General features: G+C 45.5%; 1 protein-coding gene across 3 annotated transcripts in view; it reads left to right on the top strand.

Moving 5' to 3' along the window:
- The first annotated feature begins 1,263 nt into the window (after positions 1–1,263).
- Positions 1,264–18,843, top strand: part of FARP2 (FERM, ARH/RhoGEF and pleckstrin domain protein 2) — a 77,407-nt gene continuing 59,827 nt past the window's right edge. For all 3 annotated transcript variants that reach the window (XM_058031543.1, XM_058031541.1, XM_058031540.1), the window contains exons 1-2: positions 1,264–1,318; positions 6,452–6,675. In XM_058031543.1, the coding sequence (XP_057887526.1) occupies positions 6,472–6,675 (204 nt within the window). In that variant the 5' untranslated portion in view covers positions 1,264–1,318; positions 6,452–6,471. The remainder of the gene's footprint in view (positions 1,319–6,451; positions 6,676–18,843) is intronic.

The raw sequence follows: 18,843 nt of genomic DNA, 5'->3' as shown, positions 1-18,843 counted from the left end.
GTTGTGTACACTTTTGCAACTTTCCTATTTATGTTTTTTTTTTTTCTGTATCCATGAGATTCTTCAGCTCCACATCATTTTTAAAGGAGAAAAAATCATGGGGTGTATTTTTTTTTAAACCTTGTGTCTTTTGTTCTTTTGAAGAGATGAGAATGCTGTTAGTCAGGAATTACTCACTAAATTTGCAAGCTGCCTTTTTGTGAGTGAGAGTAATGAAGCTGCTTCTGTTTGAAAGTGCTGTTCTGCATAATTTATGTGCTTTTTATTACCAAAGTCATATGCTATGCCAATATTTTGTTTTTCATATTGCTGTGAAAAGGTCAAGTTCTCAGAAACAAGATGGCTCCTTGCAATTCTCATGCTGTTGTCCAACAATCCATCTCTAGAGAAACCCAAGGATTTCTCTCATTCCTGTTGCTTCTTGTCTTGAAGAGCAGACTGTAGTGAGCTGTGGGTGACTCAGAGTTGTGAAAGGTGGCCCTTTTCAGGAAGAGCTCTTTTCCTGGCTGTCCTGTTATCTGCCAGCCTTGGCCTTAGCTTTAGAGCTGATGAAATCCAGACGGTGCAAAGATCTGTTTGTCCTGTGTTGAATTTCCTACAGTGTTTTGTTCTTGTGTGTGTCAGTGAGGGCTTGCTGGCTGGGGAGGGAGGAGGAGGAGGAGGAGGATGCTGCTGCTTTTGTGTTTTTCAGCTCCTTTGGCCAACAACACTTCCCAATGCCCCTGTGCAGCACCCACCTTTTCTGTTCTGTAGCGCTGAGTCTGTTTCTATCCCCACTTAAAATTCACATGTGAAAAATTTAACCTAGTCAAGACCTAAAATTTTCACTACTTGGCCTGGGGCTGGTTACTGGCGTGGTGTTGTCCCCCAGGGTGGTGTTTCCCTGAGCAAGTGAGATCTGTGGGTGCGCCTGATGGATGTCTGTGGTGGCACTGGGGGATCTCATGTGCCTCTTTTTGGGGTGCAGGTCTTGTGCAGCAGCCTGTCCTTCAGCTTCGCATGGAAATGTTATTTTAAAGCCTTCCTCGTGCTGCAAAACCCCACTTTGGGTTCCGTTTCGGTATAAAATAATTCTCCGATCCCGGCGGGACCGGCGGGGCGGTGTGGCAGCGGGAGGGCTCGGTGTGTGTCTGTGTTCTGTATCCCGCGGAGCTCCGTGCGCGGAGCGAGCCGCGGGCCCTGCCCCGGGCCCCGTTACCCGCCCGCAGGGTGGGGCCGGTCCCGCCCCGGTCCCGCTGCCCACAGCCGGGCGGGGCGGGGCGGGGCCGCTCGGGGCCGGTGTGAGCGCGGGCGGCGGCGGAGCGGGCCCGGCCTGGAGGTGAGCGCGGGGCGGCGGCTCCGGGCCGCGAACCGAACCGGGCCGGGGCCGGAGCGCGGGGAGCGGGCGCGGGGCGGGAGCTGAGGGAGCCGGGGCTGAGGGGGCCGGAGCGGCGCTGCCGGCGAGCGGCGCCCCAGGCCGGTGGCTCGGCCCCGCCTGCGCGGCCGCGCTTCCGCCGCTGTCGGCGGTGCGGCCCCGGCCCGCGGCGCTCGTGTGGGAGCCGGGCCGGGGAACGCGGGCCGCGCTCGGCCAGCCCCGGGATGAGGCGCCGGCTCGGGGGCTGCCGGGGCCTGGGGAGCGGCTTCCCCTGGGCTTAGAGAGCGCCTTCGCTGGGGCTGCCGCAGGTCCGGCCTGGGCGGCTTCGCCCCTGCCCTGCCGGGTTGCGAGTGTGAGGGCAGCCGCGCCCCGGCACGGCCCGTCCCCGGCACGGCCCGTCCCTGACCGCCTCCGTGCGGGCACCCGGGCCGGGAGCGTCCTGCCGGGCCCGGCTGCTCGGTCCGAGAGGCGCTGCTGAAGCGCCGCTCACCTGGCTGGGACCGGCCGCGGACATTCCCCGCTGTCCCCGCCCATCCAGCTCCGTCCCGGCCGGCGTGTGCAGGGAGAGCCATGGAACCCTTCGGGGCCGTGAGCTGGGACGGGCCCTAGGGGAGCCTGAGGTGCGGCTCAGGGAGAGACATCGCTCCTCTCACCATGGAGCACTCGGAATCTTCACCGTCTTCGCTGCGGTGATGGATTCCTGGTGCATCATTTGTGTCAGCTCAGTGCAGCTGTGCTAACGGGTGGCTGTGGCTTAAAGAGTTAAGAGAGACAAGTTTGCTCTTTTGTATTTCCTTGCTGCTCCGAGTGTAGCTATTGGAATTAATACCCTGCTCACACTGCTGGGGAACTGGCCTCACTTCAGATCTGCCTCCTGCATGGGTGAGGGATGGAGCATGGACCCTGCCATGAACCACTGACCAAAAGACACCGTGCTCAGAGGAGCTCCTTGGAAAGCCCTTGGTGTCATCCAAGTGTGCAAAGCCAGATTGAAGGGGCTAGAAGTAAACTGGTCTAGTGGAAGGTGTCCCTGCCCATGGCAGGGGGTTGGAACAAGGTGGGCTTTAAGGTCCCTTTAAACCCATGCCACTCTATATTTCTATGATCTTGCATATCCTTAGATATAAGCTGCCTTTCCAGATTTGCTGGTAGCTGAAAATGCTGTCTTGCTTCTGAAAAATATGTTTATTCCATCCAAATAGAAGATGAAACTCATTGTGACTTAAAAGGTATTTTGCAAAGCACCTGGTAAAAATGAAAAGAATATACTGCTACCTAAATTTTGTTTTGTTTGCTCCTCCATTTAGGGCTGAGAGCAGCACTCATTCAGTCACTGTGCTTCAGGGAGCAGATTTAACTTTAGTCCCTGGGTCCCAATTTGTAGGAAATGATCAGGAGAAACACTAGGTGCAAGCAAGTTCAGGGAGAGGCAATGCAAGGAAGATTTTTTTTTTTTTATGCCAGAACACCAGTGTTGTGGTGATATTGTATTTTAGTTTTGTATTGTTGAGATCTTGTTGTGGCTCACTCATGGCAGGAGGCTCTTGGTAGGATGTTCTGCTCTGCTCTGCCTGTAGAAATTCTGTTCTTGGAGCTTGCAGCCTGTCTCTAGCTCATTTTCCTCCTCCTTTCATAGTCAGCCCCTTGAACTGAAGTGTTTCCTGAGCCATGACACTGTGGGTTTTGTCCAGAAATGTCATATGTGTAGTCAGAGTACTTAAAACACCCTATGTAGCTGTGGTGGTGAAACTGCAGAAACTGGAGATAGTGCTTGGCTTGGCTGGCACTCCTCACACATGGGCTGGTGGAGGCAGAGGGAGCAGACTGGGATATCTGGGGGTTGTCAGCAGCTCTGGTGGCACCAGTGGGGTGCCTTGGCAGGGAGCAGGATGTGCCATGGGGGGGATCCTCCACTGCTCTTCTGTGCATCATGCTTCTGCACATGTGTGTTGTGCCCAGTGCTTGTTTGGCCGTTAAAATCTGAATATTGGAAACATTTTTAGGAACATGTCATCAGTGAGACGTGAGATCAAGCCCCACTGAGTTCACTTTTCCTGTTACCACCAGTGGGGAGGGACTTTGACACGTGCAGTTCCTGTTTGGTGTGACTCTGGTCTCTCCTGGCTGGTGACCAAAGCTGGAGAGTGCCCAGGAGCTGCCCCTGAGCCCGGCCTTGGGTGGCCTGCCTGCCTTCCTTGGGCCAGCAGCTGCCTCCAGCTGGAGGGGAGGCTGCTGAGGCTCTGCAGGGCTCTTCCTGCTGCTGCCTCTGCTCTTGCTCCCTGCATTTTTTTCCTTTTGAGTAACTGCAGAGTGTGTCTCTTGCAGGAGCTGTTTATTCAGGAGGGAATGAGTGCTCCTGGAGCACTAATTTTAAGAGTGGCTGGCTAATAAAGAGCCCTGTGAGGAGTGTGACTGATCCTGGGCAGCTCCAGGTGATCATGGGCTTCTGAATGCCAACAGCAAAAATTTACCATGGCATTACCTGATAAGGGACATGATAACAAGGGGATACAGGTGACCAGATCAAGCTCTGGTTTTCCTTCAGATTAGCAGTTAGCAGAAAGACATACCCAGTTTACACCTCTGAATTTTGTTGTTAGGCTGCTTTTAAAATTATGACCTAAAAGTTTTCCTCCTTGGCTGTGTGGCCACATGAACCAAGAAGTTCAGCCAAAGAATACACACGAAACACCCTAAGAAAAAAACTTAATGATTATTTGTCACCCAAAGCTGGGCACAGGGCAGTGTGTGCCCACTTTTAGGGTTAAGCTCATCCTTCATGCTGGGTTTGGTTTTGGGTCCCTGGTGCCTGTCTAGAGTTGGGCAGTGGAGCTGGGGAAGGGTCTGGAGAACAAGAAAGGTGAGGCACAGCTGGGGGAGCTCAGCCTGGGGAACAGGAGGCTCAGGGGGAACCTTCCTGCTCTCTGTAACTCCCTGACAGGAGGGTGCAGCCAAGTGGGGGTCAGGCTCTGCCCCCAGGGAACAAGGGGCAGCACAAGAGGAAACGGCCTCAAGCTGTGTCAGAGGACATTTACATTCAATAGCAGGGAAAATTTATTCACTGAAAGGTTGGTCAGGCATTGGAACAGGCTTCCTAGGGCTGTGGTGGAGTTCCCATCCCTGAAGTGTTCAAACATGTGTGGATGGGGCACTTGGGGACATGGTTTGGTGGTGTAGGCAGTGCTGGGTTAGGGCTTGGACCTGATGATGTCAGAGACTTTTTCAGTCATAATTATTCTGTGATTGTCACACTTTCTTGTTGCATGGGAGGCTGGTGACATCTCTGGGTGCTCTGATCTGTGCTGCTTGGTCAGGGCTCTGCAGGGGCTCAGAGGCCACACAAATCTTGTGGTAGCTGTGATTAGGTGGGGAGGCATCTTTCTGCCCTTGTGGAGTAAGTTTATCTCTACAGGGATCTACAAGTATAAAAATAAAACCCCCAAAATGTTAAAATGCGCTGGGCTGCAAGCTAGCAAGACATTTGACCAGTCTTGATGTGTGTGAGAATTGAAACATGAACACCCCCAAGCAATTAGTAAGGACATCTAGGGCTGGCTTCATTCAGATCCTTGCAGTAGGCTGCCTACCTACTCTGAGCACAGAGACAAAGGAGTGTTGTCATGAGCTGCCTTTCTTCTTTTCTGACAAAACACTTTTACTAAAACAATAACCTGTCCCTCCTTTGGAGTGAAGCTGTCCCACTGCAGTACCACACACACTTGTGTTGGCACACACTGTGGTGTTTGGGTAACTCACCCAAAAGGCCCAGGCAGCCTCCCTGGGTGCTCCTGCTGCCCAATGCTCAGTGCCAGGGGTGGGCATGGGGCAGGGGCAGTGCTGCATTCTGAGCACACAGGCCTCACCTTTGTGTAGACCCCACTGTGGTTCCCCATGCAAACATCACCACTGCCCTGGTGGCGTGGCAGAGCTGGGACAGTCTGGTGGGACATTTTCCCCATGTCAAATTAAAGATTGGCTCTGCACAGCTGCCACCAAGCTGTGACAGCAAGGCTCCTGTGTGGGAGTCAGCCTACACTCACCAGTGTCTGTGTCTGTAACTGAGATTTTTTCCCACTGATTTAATGTGGATATAGCACAAATTTCCTGGTGAGGTGAGGAGCTGTTACCTTGTAGCAGTGCCTGATGAAGGCTCTGAGCTGCCAGCAGCTGAGGTTTTGCATGAATCATCATTTTGGGGGTGCAGGAAGTTAATAGCTCTGTTATCTCAGTGTGCAGTGGGATGGTTGGGTACCCATGAGAGGCACCTGCCTTGCCCTTCTCTGTCCCCAGTGCTCATGCTGCTGGTGGGAGGAGGCTCATCAGCAGAAAAACCTTGTCAAAAACAAAAATGTTCATGTTGAGAGGGCAGAAGGCACAAGTTTGACTATCCCATTTCTTAACCATGCTTCAGAATGCCTGATCACAGAATCACAGAAGTTCAAGGCTGGAAGAGACCTATAAGATCATCAAGTCCAGCCCATGTTCTAGCTATTCAACTAGATCATGGCAGCAAGTGCCACATCCAGTCTTTTTTGGAACTCTTCAAGGGATCTGAGCTGCCAGCAGTTAAGGTTTTGCATGAATCACCATTTTGGGGGTGCAGGAAGTTAATAGTTCTGTTATCTCAGTGTGCAGTCAGTGGGATGGTTGGGTACCTTCTTGTCCCCAGTGCTCATGCTGCTGGTGGGAGGAGGCTCATCAGCAGAAAAACCTTGTCACAACCAAAAATGTTCATGTTGAGAGGGCAGAAAGCACAGGTTTGATTACCCCATTTCTTAGCTGTGCTTCAGAATGGTTGGTTTTTCTTCCCAGCTCTTGGATTTTAGTCATTATAGCACGGTTTGGGTTGGAAGGGACCCTAAAGCTCATCTTGTTCCAACCTCTCCCATGGGCAGGGACACCTTCCCCTAGACCAGGTTGCTCCAAGCCCTGTCCAGAGCTTCATTAACTTTCTTAGTGATTTTGCTAGTGGGATAAAGAGTGTTAAATAAGGATTTTGTGATAGTGCTTCACTGAGTGGTATTTCCATCCACGATGTCAGTGTAAAATCTTTCAGGCTGTAACCCTAACCCTCTATTTCCTTCCACATTTCTACAGACTCTGCTTGCTGTTGGAAGATGGGAGAGATAGAAGGAACCTACAGAGTTCTGCAGACTCCAGGCTCTCGTTTGGGTGCCCAGAAGAGCTCAGGGGTGAGCACCTTGGAGCCAGGGCAGAACCTCCTGCCTGCCATGGCCTCATCGCCCGCCAAGGCGCACGAGCGCGACCTCCCCGTCAAAATCAAGATGTTGGACAACACAGTGGAAGTTCTTGACATTGAGGTAAGAGAGATTTAAACCTGACTTCAAGCACACTGAGCCTCTGAGAATTTAAAGCTCACAAGGATGTGCCTCTGTAGAGAGCTGGGGCATTTTGAGCCATGCAGATTCCTGGTGGGATTTACCTGCTTACAAGCAGTGATAGCAGTTGCATGGCTTGTTTTTTAAAATCTTTCAAGTATAACAGATGTTTTGTGTTTTTAACAGACTTTAAATCCAAGCACATACTGTAAGGAGAGTCTTTGTTTGTTGTTTGCTTTGGGGGAGCAGCAACTGTCTCCTGCCAAAATGTTCTTGCTTCCTGAGCTCCATGCAGCTTTGTCAATTTGGCAGCTGGGACAGCACAAGAGCTTTGCCTTAGTTACTGCTGTATATTAATTATTTTAAGGGTTTGTATCCTCTCCAAGTAAACTTGCTCTTATTTGAAAGTCTTTGATTGCCAGCATGCTTTAGGAGGGATGCACCAAAGCAGTGTCAGTTCAGTGTTTCTGAAAATGTTGATTTAAAAGTATGCTTGGGGAATTCTGCCATGAGACATAGAAGCCATGCACAAATTAGGGAGATTCTGCTTTGAAACTAGTTTTTTTTTCTTCCAATTCTTGTTACATTTTCAGCATTAACCTCTGAGTTAAATTCTAGTTTACCTGGGATCTGTTGTTAGAAAACAACTGTGTTGTAGTGCAGATACTCAGCTATCAGATATTCTACATTAGTATCAAACTATCATCAGTAATTTAGAATTACCACTTGGAGCTTTAGTTCATTGCACAGACTCAAAAAAGGTTTTTCAAATAGAGTGAAAAAGATGGCTGTGGAACTCTGAAGAAATACTGGATTTGGGGATGTGTTCCACAGATTCTGTCCAGCTGTTCAAGTCTCAGATGTGAAATCTGTTTTTTGTTTTTTAGAGTGAGGCTGTGCCTGTATCCTCCCCTTGAGCACAGAGTGTCTGGTGCTGCAAACCCACCCATCCCTCATGTACCACATAGCACACAAAAGCCTCTTTTTTTCCCCTTTATGTTATGTTAGAATATTTTTTTACAAAATCTGCTGACTTTGGTTCTTTTGAAGGATAATTTTATTTATTTTTCCAAGTTGATGTAGATGTGCTTTTGTGTTTTGATTCAAAAAAGAAGAAAACAGCTCCAAGTAACACCCTCAGCTCTGTAATTTTGAAAGTCAGGGCAAGGCCAGGTTTATGGGCTTTCAGCTGCTGTGCTGTATGTGTTAACCATAATTAGGAGCTGTCTTAGTTCTCTTTACCTGGAAAGCTCTCTCTGATTATGGCACCCACAGAAACACCCAAATTCAGGCACTAGCATAATTAATATTGTGCTGCTTTTCTTTATGAGATCAGTTGGAACTGAAAAACTTAAAAACCTCATGCCTGATGCTGGGAGTGATGAGGAAGAGGGGTCAGCCTTGGGTCACCCTCAGAGCACTGAGCACAAAAAGGTCCAGAGTCAGCAGCTGTGGCATTGCAGTCCAGCTAGCACTGCCTCCATGGCCTTTCAGTTTTGGCTAAATAAGGTAGCAAATGATAGAAAACAGGCATGAGGTATTAAACTGTGACCATCTGCCTGATTTCTCTGGTGAGCTGTTGGGATAGCAGGAGCTGCTGACTGCTGTTTGTTGTGGAAAATGGGAATTTTTCACTTATTATTGAGGGCAGGAATTAGGAAGAGGCAGTGACACTGCTGAATAGGTGTGTGTGCTAGCACAGTCATTTTTCAAAAAGCAATTACAGAAACTGGTGGCCAAGCAGCTGTCCTGGAGGAGTGCAGGGTCACACTGCCAGGCCACTTGCCCATTCTCTTTGCTTTTGTAATTTTTGTCACTAGCTGTGAAAACAAGGTGTGATCAGCTGGGGTTTGTGTTTGATTCAGGTCAGCTGCAGTTTGTCAGTGCAGTGGCACTCACTGCCTGCCTGGGGAGATGGGGTGATCCCAAAAGGTGCTTTGGGGCTTTTTTTACCAAATGATTTTGGGAAAAATCATTTTTCTGTCTGTAAGAGCTATGGCAAGTGACTTTTTATTGGGAAAAGTGGTGTGTCAGTGGAAGGACAGACAGACTGAGTGTAGGATCAGCTTCCCTGTGCAGTGTGGTGGGGAACCTGCTGCAGTAACCCTGTTTATTCCTCCCTGCCTAAAATGAGCCACAGGAGCATTTTTAACCATATGGGATGAACAGAGTAGCCACAGCAACAACTTAATCCATGCAGCTTTACCTGTCATCCCTTCCTTTCTCCAAGATCAGTTTAAAACTGTTGCTTCTCTCCTGGCAGGAGTTGGTGGTTGCCCTTTATGGTAGCCCACTTGACTTCTTAACCTGCCAAAGAGCAAGGGAAGAGACTGACAGAATGATGTAATGGATGGAGAGAGAACAAAATGGGAAAGAACAGTTTTTTCTTTGAGTTGTTGGTGTATCTGGAACAGTTTGCTGAAAGTTCCACATAGCTACATTTTACCACCTTTTATGTCCACTGGCTCTGTCCATTTTTTCCATCTGTTTCATAAGGTTTGATTTCTAAGTAGGAATTTTATTAATTACTAAGAGGGAATTATTCTTTAAAGTGTGTTGGGCAGAGACTTCCTCCAATGAATCTTATTTGAATGTTAGGGGATGGAGAAATACTCAATGTTTTCTGGAGTTTAAAACAACTGAAAATGGACTATTTATGGGTTCTCCTTTCCCTTCCAAAAGAGAAGAGAGAATGAAACATATCCATTCAAAGCTAGGCTGCAATATTCACTATTTCCATGAGTTGTTTTTTTTCCCCTTTTTACAGCCAGCTTGTTTAGTCAGCTCTAAGCTGGCATGTGCCATTTTGTGGGTTACCTGGCCTCTTCTCTCCAAAATAAGTCCAAAGGGAGGTTTTGCAGACTGTGAGATGAATGATTGGTAAATTCAATTTAGTTCACACTTCAAAGTAATCAGGGTTTTACAGCAGAAGTTCTGCCAGCTTTCCAGATTTTCTGAAGAGATTAAACTTGGAGGCTTTTGATCAGGACAAAAATGTGGCAGACTCTCAAGTAAAAGGGTCTGGGCTGGGTTGAATTCACCAAAATGACATTTAATGGAATTGCTGCCAGCAGATGATGTTTAATATTTGGCCTGTGTGATATGTGTCATTTAGGAAATTCTTTTACATGAAATATTCTCTCTGCTATGAGGAAGTGCCCCAGAAAAAGTAGTTTATATTATTATGCTTCAAGTTTACTGAGTTGTTTGGGGAGAGCTTGGTGCTTCTTCAATGGCATGTACTTCCTCTTCTCCTTCTGCTTGGATGTCAGATGAAATTTGGGAATCAAAAATATTTGTACAATTTATTATAGGATCTGCCTGCTTGACTCTAAGGGAAAACTTCAACTGGATTTTTTTTTTCTTTTGTGCTAATCTTTGTTGGGTTGTTTTGAGGACAGAAGTAATTTCTTTTTAATTTTTTTGGTATGTAATGCAGTAATGAAGTTCTGCATCCCTGCCATGCTGTCTGAGGTGTCCCTCTCCCTCTGATAGGGGTGGACTCCACTGCCATTCTTGAGAACAGACTAATTAGATAAGATTACACTGTAATTTCCCTTTATTTTATTATTAATTAGTGTCCTCTCACTGCTCTTGTCTGCTTTGTTCATTGATGTACCCTGCAAAACTATTAATTACTACAAAACCAAAGTGGCTCATTCTGTACCAAATGAAAATGTGTACTTGATTACTCTGACAGTGATAGTGCCTTTGCTGGGCACTTCCTTGGCTTATTGAAATTTATAAATTGCATTAATAAAAGTGCAAAGCTACTCTCCATCCTCATGTTTAGAATGGAATAGAATAACTCTGATTATTCTGGTTTCTGTGCAGTCTGCAGTTATCTGTGATTGAAAAGGTGCCATGAAAGTGCCTTCCCCTGGGATGCCCATTGTTTTTGAGCAGCCATTGGAGGCCCTGAAATCAGAAGCTGGGCTGGGGCTACAGGAAGTTTTTGGCATGGCAGAGGAAGCAATCTGACTGCAATATCCTTCCCGTGGTTTGGGGAGTGTTTCCCACTCCTGCACATGGCAAATGCTGCTCTCAGTACCAGAGTTTTGGTAGCTTTGGTGCCCCAAGAACTTCCATGGGGATGGTACAGAAATGATGCAGCTTTTAACTGCTGTTATTAAGCAATTTTAAGTAAGAAACATGTGTTAAACACTGGGGTGATGCTGTGGGCACTGAAAAGCACTTGCTGTGTGCCATGAGGAGCCCTGGGCATGCTGCTGGTGGCACAGGCACCTCCTGCCTCTGCCTTGCTCTCCCTGTGCCTGCTCAGACCTTCCTGCCATGAAGGCTTTCCCTTCTGTGCTGTGAAAGTATTAACAGCTTAAATATGTGAGGAGTCAAGGAATAGTCTGCTGCTGAATCCTATTAAGTGCTGTGCTGGAGGAATTGAGGTGCTGTTGGTCAGCTCACAGTGTTTTTCTTCCCTAGCCAGGAAGAAATAGTCAAAATTCCAGAAAGAATCATAGCCAGATGTTTGTCATTGCTTCAGTTTGAGTCTCCTAAATATGGCAAATAAGCTGCCTTAGGATTTATTTTTATCTGACCTCAGAAGAGAAAGTTAGTAATTCACTCTTTTAAATTTGCAATTATTACAGGCTTTAAAAAGAAGGTAACTAAAGCTTTGCATTTTGTGTGCTGTTTGATTCCACTATATATATTTTTAGGCCTGTTATTTTGTGTTTGGAAGCTGGACTTTTTTGATGCCATGTAGGAATGTGGTATGGGGTGGGGAAAGGTGAAACCACAGCCATTTTATTGACAGACATTTAGAGTGTGGGTTTTGTCCATTTTTTTATTTTTTTTTTTTAGGAAAAATGTGATCTTAAATTGTATAAGCCAAAATTATTATTTTACAGTTCTCTTGACCTTAGGTGTCACATTATGTGTAAAGAAAATTGAGTTGTGCTGCAATAAAGAAAAAGCAGTCTGAATATCCCTGTGCAAAAAATTGGCATCTTAAAACGCAGAAACCATTTAGGAAAATGGTGATCAAGTGTTATTACAGTCCTTGAAATATTAATTTTTAATAGTTGTGAATTGAATTTATAGCAGTTTGTGTGACTAGGCAGGTGTTTGTTTCTGTTTTCATAATCTGCTGATGTAGAATAGTGAAAATCAGCTGAAATCAGTCTTATGCCATTCAACCAAAATGGCTGTAGGAAATGCTGCATTCTACAAAAAAACCAAGAATAAGTCCACTGGAAACCTTTTAAACCTTTTTTGGGTGTGGGTGACTCACAGATGGGTAATTCTGTAAAATACAGGGAGCCTGAAAGGGAAGAAACCCAAAAGCAAACCAAGAATCAGCCCACAAGCAGCCAAAGACAGCTACAGAAGTTCAGTGTGCTGAGAGCAGAGAAATTTTAGGTTTGTGCCTACTGGAGAAAGGGACTTAGAGCTGAGCCAGGATTTTGTGTCATGGTATTCCCAGGGTTCAGAGCACACAGACTTGGGGATGTGCATTTAGCTAAACAGGGTTGCAAATGCACACCTGTGGGTCAGCCCTTTCTCCCTGCAGCCAAATTCCTGTTTGGAAAGGCAGTGCTGCCTACTTGGGTAAGAGACAGACCATACATATGGAATATTTAAAAAGCTGTGCTATGGTGGCAATGCCTGGCATGAGAGGTTTACTGTTCAAGGCTGGAGTGTTGGATATGGGAGGGGAGTGGGCTCCTCTCTCTGACTGAGCAGTCATTCATTAGTAAAAACAAGAATTAGAAAAGGAAAAAACCCCAAAGCTTTGTAGGAACTCTGTTAGCACTGTCTGACACATCTTCAGCTGAAATAAAGCAGGAGAATGTTGCTGTGCCCTCAGCCCACTTGTCAGGCAGGCAGCCTGAAGCCAGGGGTGTAGGAAACCCCTGCTGGAAATGGGGAAGTTAGAAAAGCTTGGCCTTATCTAATCTGGCTTGTGGGTATTTATTAACCCATCACCACCTCTGCTCAAAGTACAGTGGGGAGTGATGTTAGGACAGCTGGGACCATTTCAGTTTTGCACAAAACAAAAGGGACTTTTGGCCTTTTCTGTAAAAATACCCAATTTGTGTTTGTCTTTGGTCCAAAGAGTCTGTCATAACTGTCTTCTAGATGTTTTAAATGATTTCCTTTGGGCAGATTTCCTCAAAGAAGTGTCAGCCTGGAGCAGCCTAACACCTTGCAGGGGAAGTGCAGTCTCTGGGTGCTGTAACACATCTCCTAGGAGGGAAGGCTGGGAGAGCTGGGATTGTGCAGCCTGGAGAAGGAAAATCTCTGGGGAGCCCTTACTGAGGTCTTTGAGCACCTGAAGGGGCTCCAGGAGAGCTGGAGAGGGACTGGGGACAAGGTTCTGGAGTGGCAGGACACAGGGAATGGCTTCCCACTGTCAGAGGGCAGGGATGGATGGGATATTGGGAGGAATTGTTCCCTGGGAGGGTGGGCAGGCCCTGGCACAGCTGCCCAGAGCAGCTGTGGCTGCCCCTGGATCCCTGGCAGTGCCCAAGGCCAGGCTGGACAGAGCTTGGAGCAACCTGGGACAGTGGGAGGTGTTCCTGCCCATGGTAAAAATTGGAATGAGATGGGTTTAAGGTCCCTTCCAACCTGACCTGTTCTGTAATTGTATGAAAGGCCAGATCAAGTCTGGTAAATGTGGGCATGGATGATGGTTTTGAGGCAAAAGCATAATTAAAGTTGAAAGACTTGCAATTTTAGTGAGGTGGTGTTTTAGTTTTTTTTTTTTTTTTTTATGAACAGAGGAAAACAGAGTATTTTCTATGTTTAAAATGACTTCAAAACACAGAGTTTTATTTATATGCATGTACATGCCTATGAAATGAAGCTGTGCAAGGTCCCAGGAGCAGCAGCACTCTGAGTGTGTGGGGTGGCCAGGCCTGAGGGAATGGCTGGAGGAAGGTTCAAGGGGGAAAAACTGAGATCAGTCTCCTGACTTCTCATTCCTTCTCTTTATTACCTTGTGTGAACAAAGGAGGTGCTCAGACTTTCTGCTATGAACCTGAATTTGGGATCAGCTGCCCCAAAGCTGCTCCTCTCTGTGGTACTGTCACTGTTGTCACCTGGATGTTTAATTATTAACAAGCAAGAACTCTGGTGCCAAATCATCCAGCAGTACCTGTGAAACTCTGTCCAAGGATGTGGCCCAAGTTAATGAATGTGCTTCCTTCTTCCCCAGGTACTCTACAGCAGTTTTATTCTGAGTACTCCAGGTATTTCAGCACCATTTCTAAAAACTCAGGACCATTTTTTGTGTCTTCATGCTCTCTACCCAAGTATACATTTCCCAGTCTCATTCATATAATTCCCTCCCTTTTGGGAATGTCTTCCCATGTCAGCCAGTTGTTGTTTTCCTACTTTCAGACATCCAGCAAGTCTAGCCACTCTGGAAAAGCTTGTTTGTTGGGTAGAGCTGGTTCAGTGCTTTGACATTGCCTTAAATGATCCTTTAAATGATCATAATTTTAAAGCTAGCCTTAATTAAATAAGCCAGAGGCTTCCATTTCTAGAATAATTTGTCTGGCTGTGGATTCTGCTTTAAAAAACCCTGACAAAACCACATCAAAAGCAACCACTGAAATCCTAGGAGAAAAAAAAAATTGGGAGAGAGTCCTGGAATTTTATTTTTTCTCCTAAACAAAAAAAAAATGCCCAGTATGGAGTGTAATAATGGAACTTTAAATAGCTCCAAGATTTTTATTTGAGTTTACAGCTTCCATAGTTGAGTAAATGATACTTCAGTGCAGTGTGGAAATGCTGTAACACAATAATTCTTTTTTCTGTAACATAATAACTTCTTCTTTTTTATAAAGAAGAACTTTCAAGATGAAAGTGAGCTCTATCTCATTTTGTGATAATGAAGCTGCATCCTGTGCTCTGGAAGCTGTTAAATGCTCTGCAGAATATTCTTGATGTGGTCTTAGTAAAGTCAGTATAGAAGGGTGGATAAAATAAATGTATTTAAATTCCCTTTTCTTCACAAAGAGTTAAAAGAAAAATTGAAAGAATTGAAGCTTAAACTTATTGTTAAATGTTCAGATGATCAAAATAAAATAGTATTTAAGCAATTTGGCTGAGCACATGAAAAGAGTGTTTGACAGAGTTGTCACCTGGTGCTTGTTTTAGTGGGGAATCAGGGAGTATTTTCACTGGAGTTACTAGTTCCTATCAGAACTGAGAAAACCAATAAAGGACTGCAAAGGAAGGCAGTTGTTTCTTGCTTTTCCAGTCTGCAGATTGAATACTGGATATGGAGCTGTAAGGTCATCTTGTTTCAGCCATGAAAGCACAAAGTTGATGACTGGTATTCCTCTAATACCTCCTGGTATTAGATTATTTCCTTCTTTCTAATGAAGATTCTGATGTCCAGCCTGCATTCAGAAATGCAGTTTTGTTTACATGTGGCATTAATGGTGATTATTAACAGGGACTTTGGAGAGTGTTTTTTCTGTCTCACGCTTCATTTGGACAGAGATCTAACAGATTACAGAAGGGTTGGAGATAAACAGAGCTATCAACTCACCAAAATGTTTGCATATTTCTGATTAAGAAAGGAAATAACAAATCTATGTTTAGCTGCAATTTGTCTATTTTTTTAATTTCTTATAAAGTGAAAAATCACTTTTTCATTAGGAAAACTTTTAAAGTGGCCTGAAGAAGAAAAACCAATAAAAATCCATGCTGAAGTGGCCTTTATTTAAATTTATTTAAACAGGGTGCTCTGTGTTGGCTGCTTGTGAGTGATGATGTCAAACCTAAACTTCTGCCTCTCATGCACATCCACTGTTAACTGGAGGAATTGCTCTCCTGACATGCAGATTTCTGATTTCTGTGACACAAAAATCCAAGGTGTTTGCTGCTGCTTGGGTCCAGTGGCGCTGCACAAGTTTCCATTCTATACCTCAGCTTTATAACACTTTTTTTTCCAAACTCTTGACTTTTGGACTGATTTTCCCTTCCAGTTTATCTGCTGCCAAAAGTGGATTTCTTTTTTGGAAAGTTGGAGCAAGGACAGCATGCCAGTTTTGGAAGATGAGAGTACTAGTCCTTATGAAAATATGGGGCTTTTTGGTTTTTAAATTAAAATATGTGGAAACAGAAAGTTAAGATGTCCTGGAAGACAAGTTTGGGAGTTAGAGAGGAAGCCTTGATTTTGAGCTATGATACTGAGCTATGGTCTGCTGAAAATCCTAGGCTGAGTTTGCATTTCTCTCTTCCTAAGTTCAGACATTATGGCAGAGGGGGGATCTGCCATGTAGCAGTGATATTTGAGAAAATAGCAAATAACACTGGGCTTGATTGTCCCCCTCTGCTCTGCTCTGGTGACATCCCATCAGGAATACATGGATCTGCTGGAGTGAGTCTGGAGAAGGCCATGGGGATGCTCCAAGGGCTGGAGCCCCTCTGCTCTGGAGCCAGGCTGAAGAGAAGGAGCCTGGACAAGAGAGAGCTCCAGGAGGACCTCAGAGCCCCTTCCAGTGCCTAAAGGAGCTCCAGGAGAGCTGGAGAGGGACTGGGGACAAAGAATGGAGTGACAGGACACAGGGAACAGCTCCCACTGCCAGAGGGCAGGGATGGATGGGATATTGGGAAGGAATTGTTCCCTGTGAGGGTGCTGAGGCCCTGGCACAGGGTGCCCAGAGCAGCTGTGGCTGCCCCTGAATCCCTGGAAGTACCCAAGGCCAGGCTGGACAGGGCTTGGAGAACCTGGGACAGAAGAAAATAGAACATTCCTGCTCTCAGATATTTTAATTTGCATTGTATTAAATTATTCTAATTCTATCACTAATTTGGCTTTGAAATGAAGAAGGGTAGATTCAGATGAAATGTTGAGAAGAAATCCTTCCCTGTGAGAGAGGTGAGGCCCTGGCACAGGTGCCCAGAGCAGCTGTGGCTGCCCCTGATCCCTGGCAGTGCCCAAGGCCAGGCTGGACAGGGCTGGGAGCACCCTGGGACAGTGGGAGGTGTCCCTGCCCATGGCAAGGGTGGCACTGGATGAGTTTTTTAAGGTCCTTTCCTACCCATACCATCCTGTGATTATATTGTTCTATAAAACAAAAATAACCGCTGTTACTACTTAAAAAACATTATATTTTATCCCTCTGTCCTAAGCACTCCTAACATTAAATATGTTTATTCTTTTGATAAGGTAAAAAATAGAGATATTTCCTTGAGGCAAGAACCTTCAGCTGGCAGTGGTTGTTCCTGTTTGATGCTGTCTTAGCACTGGGAGGGGTTTGGGGTTTGGTTTGGGATTTCTCTTGCCACACAGAGCTCTCTGTGCCATGGCTGGCTGTCAGGGTACCTGCTGGCACTTGTGCAGCTTTGAGGGAGCTTTTAAAGTTTGATTTCACTATAGAAATCAATTTGAAATAAATCTATTCTACTTATCAGTCTTTTAATGGTGACTCATTAAAATTATCCACAGTACAGTTAGAGCAAGGTCACCAAGGAAAGCTGTTGTTAGCTGCCTATTTAGGTTTTTTGACCCATTTTTTCTTCTTTTTAATGTGAAATATTATATTTAAAAATTAATTTGTTTTAAAATATTTTTATGTGAAATATAATATTTTTGCCCCATTTTTTCTTCTTTTCTTGAGTGAAATACAGCAATATCAGTAGTCATTGTCTGGGCAGAAAATAAAGAGTAATTGAGAAGTTTGGAATGGAAAGTATGCTATGTTGTGAATTTGTATTGAAAGCAGGACCTTTATGAAATGCATTCATGCAGCTACTTGCCCTGCTGTCAGAATTACAGTAATTAACAAATTACTTCAAATATTTTGCTTTGTGCTGCTTTTATGCAAATGAAACAATGACATGGAGCTGCCCACTGTGTTACTTTCATTTCTGTCTGAAAGGATGGTTATAAATGCAATAAACAACTCCAGGAACCAAATACTCCTAGGAGGAGTTTTCCCAAAGAATTTGAGACAAAATAATAAAAGACTGTGTTCTGTCTCAAGCTTTTGAACCCCATTTTTATTTTAAAATAAAATTAATACTGTTCTTTCAAAATGTGATATTTATCCTTTGAAGGATGCAAAATGATACTGAGCTTAAACTGAGGTTTTTCTTAGCTTTTCATTGAAAATGACACCCAAAATTACAGTTGGTAACCCAAGCAAAATTATTTTACACTTTTAACATTTGGATGGCACCTTTATAATTTAATTGGTTGCCAAGTGATTCCAGCTCCAACCATCTAAATTTCTTCATCTCCAGTTTCTCTTGAAGGAGCATGGACTTGACAGTGGAAGGGGAGAAGTGCCAGGGATCTGTGCCATAAAACTTATTTTTTTGGGGAGAGATGAAGGCAGCTAGATTGTCTTCAGGCACAGAACTTGATGGAGCCAGAAGATGTGGCTCAGTGGGAAGGGAAGAAAGCTGTGTACTAAAATCCAGTTGGGATCATTTTAATGCCTGTGTGGAACTATCCCTGCACACAGATCCCTTGATAGTGCAGCACAGTTTGGCTGTAAAACTTGTCTGATTGTCAGCAGGCATCTTTCAGGAGTGAATCCAACTGTGTCAGCTCTAACAAAAGGTGGTTGCTGGAACCAGAATTGGTTTTTTGTTTCATGAATGAGAAATCAGAGACCTGGGTCACAGGACATGTCCTGTTCAGAGGCTTCTAAAGGTTTGTACCATGGAAAGGCAAAGTGCATGTCCCATTTTCTGCACATGAGCTTGGTCAGGGTGTTGCTGCCTCAAAAGTGTTCCCTTCTGTGGGGCCTGGGAGAAGGAGGTGCAGAATAGACCTTAAAAAACAAGGGTCCTACTAGATTTGAGGATATTTTCTTCTGTTACTGTTTTAAGATTCATGCACAAGTCCATTGAGGAGCAACTGAGGGGAACTTGAGGAGCAACTGAAGGAGCTGGGGGTGCTCAGCCTGGAGAAAAGGAGACTCAGAGGTGCCCTCACCAGTCTCCCTGAAAGGTGCCTGTGCTCAGCTGGGGCTGGGCTCTTTCTCCTGCAGCACTGACACAACCAGAGCACACAGCCTCATGCTCTGCCAAGGGAAATTGAGGTTGGGTATAAGGAAAGAGTTTTTTACAGAAAGGGTGATAAAGTTCTGGAATGGCTGCCCGGGGAGGTGGTGGAGTCCCCATCCCTGGGTGTGTTTAACAAAGCCTGGATGTGGCCCTGGG

The sequence above is a fragment of the Melospiza georgiana genome, chromosome 10 (assembly GCF_028018845.1).
Source record: "Melospiza georgiana isolate bMelGeo1 chromosome 10, bMelGeo1.pri, whole genome shotgun sequence".
Lineage (NCBI taxonomy): Eukaryota > Metazoa > Chordata > Aves > Passeriformes > Passerellidae > Melospiza > Melospiza georgiana.
The sequence above is the reverse complement of the archived record's forward strand: the minus strand, read 5'-3'. Positions and strand labels throughout refer to the sequence as shown.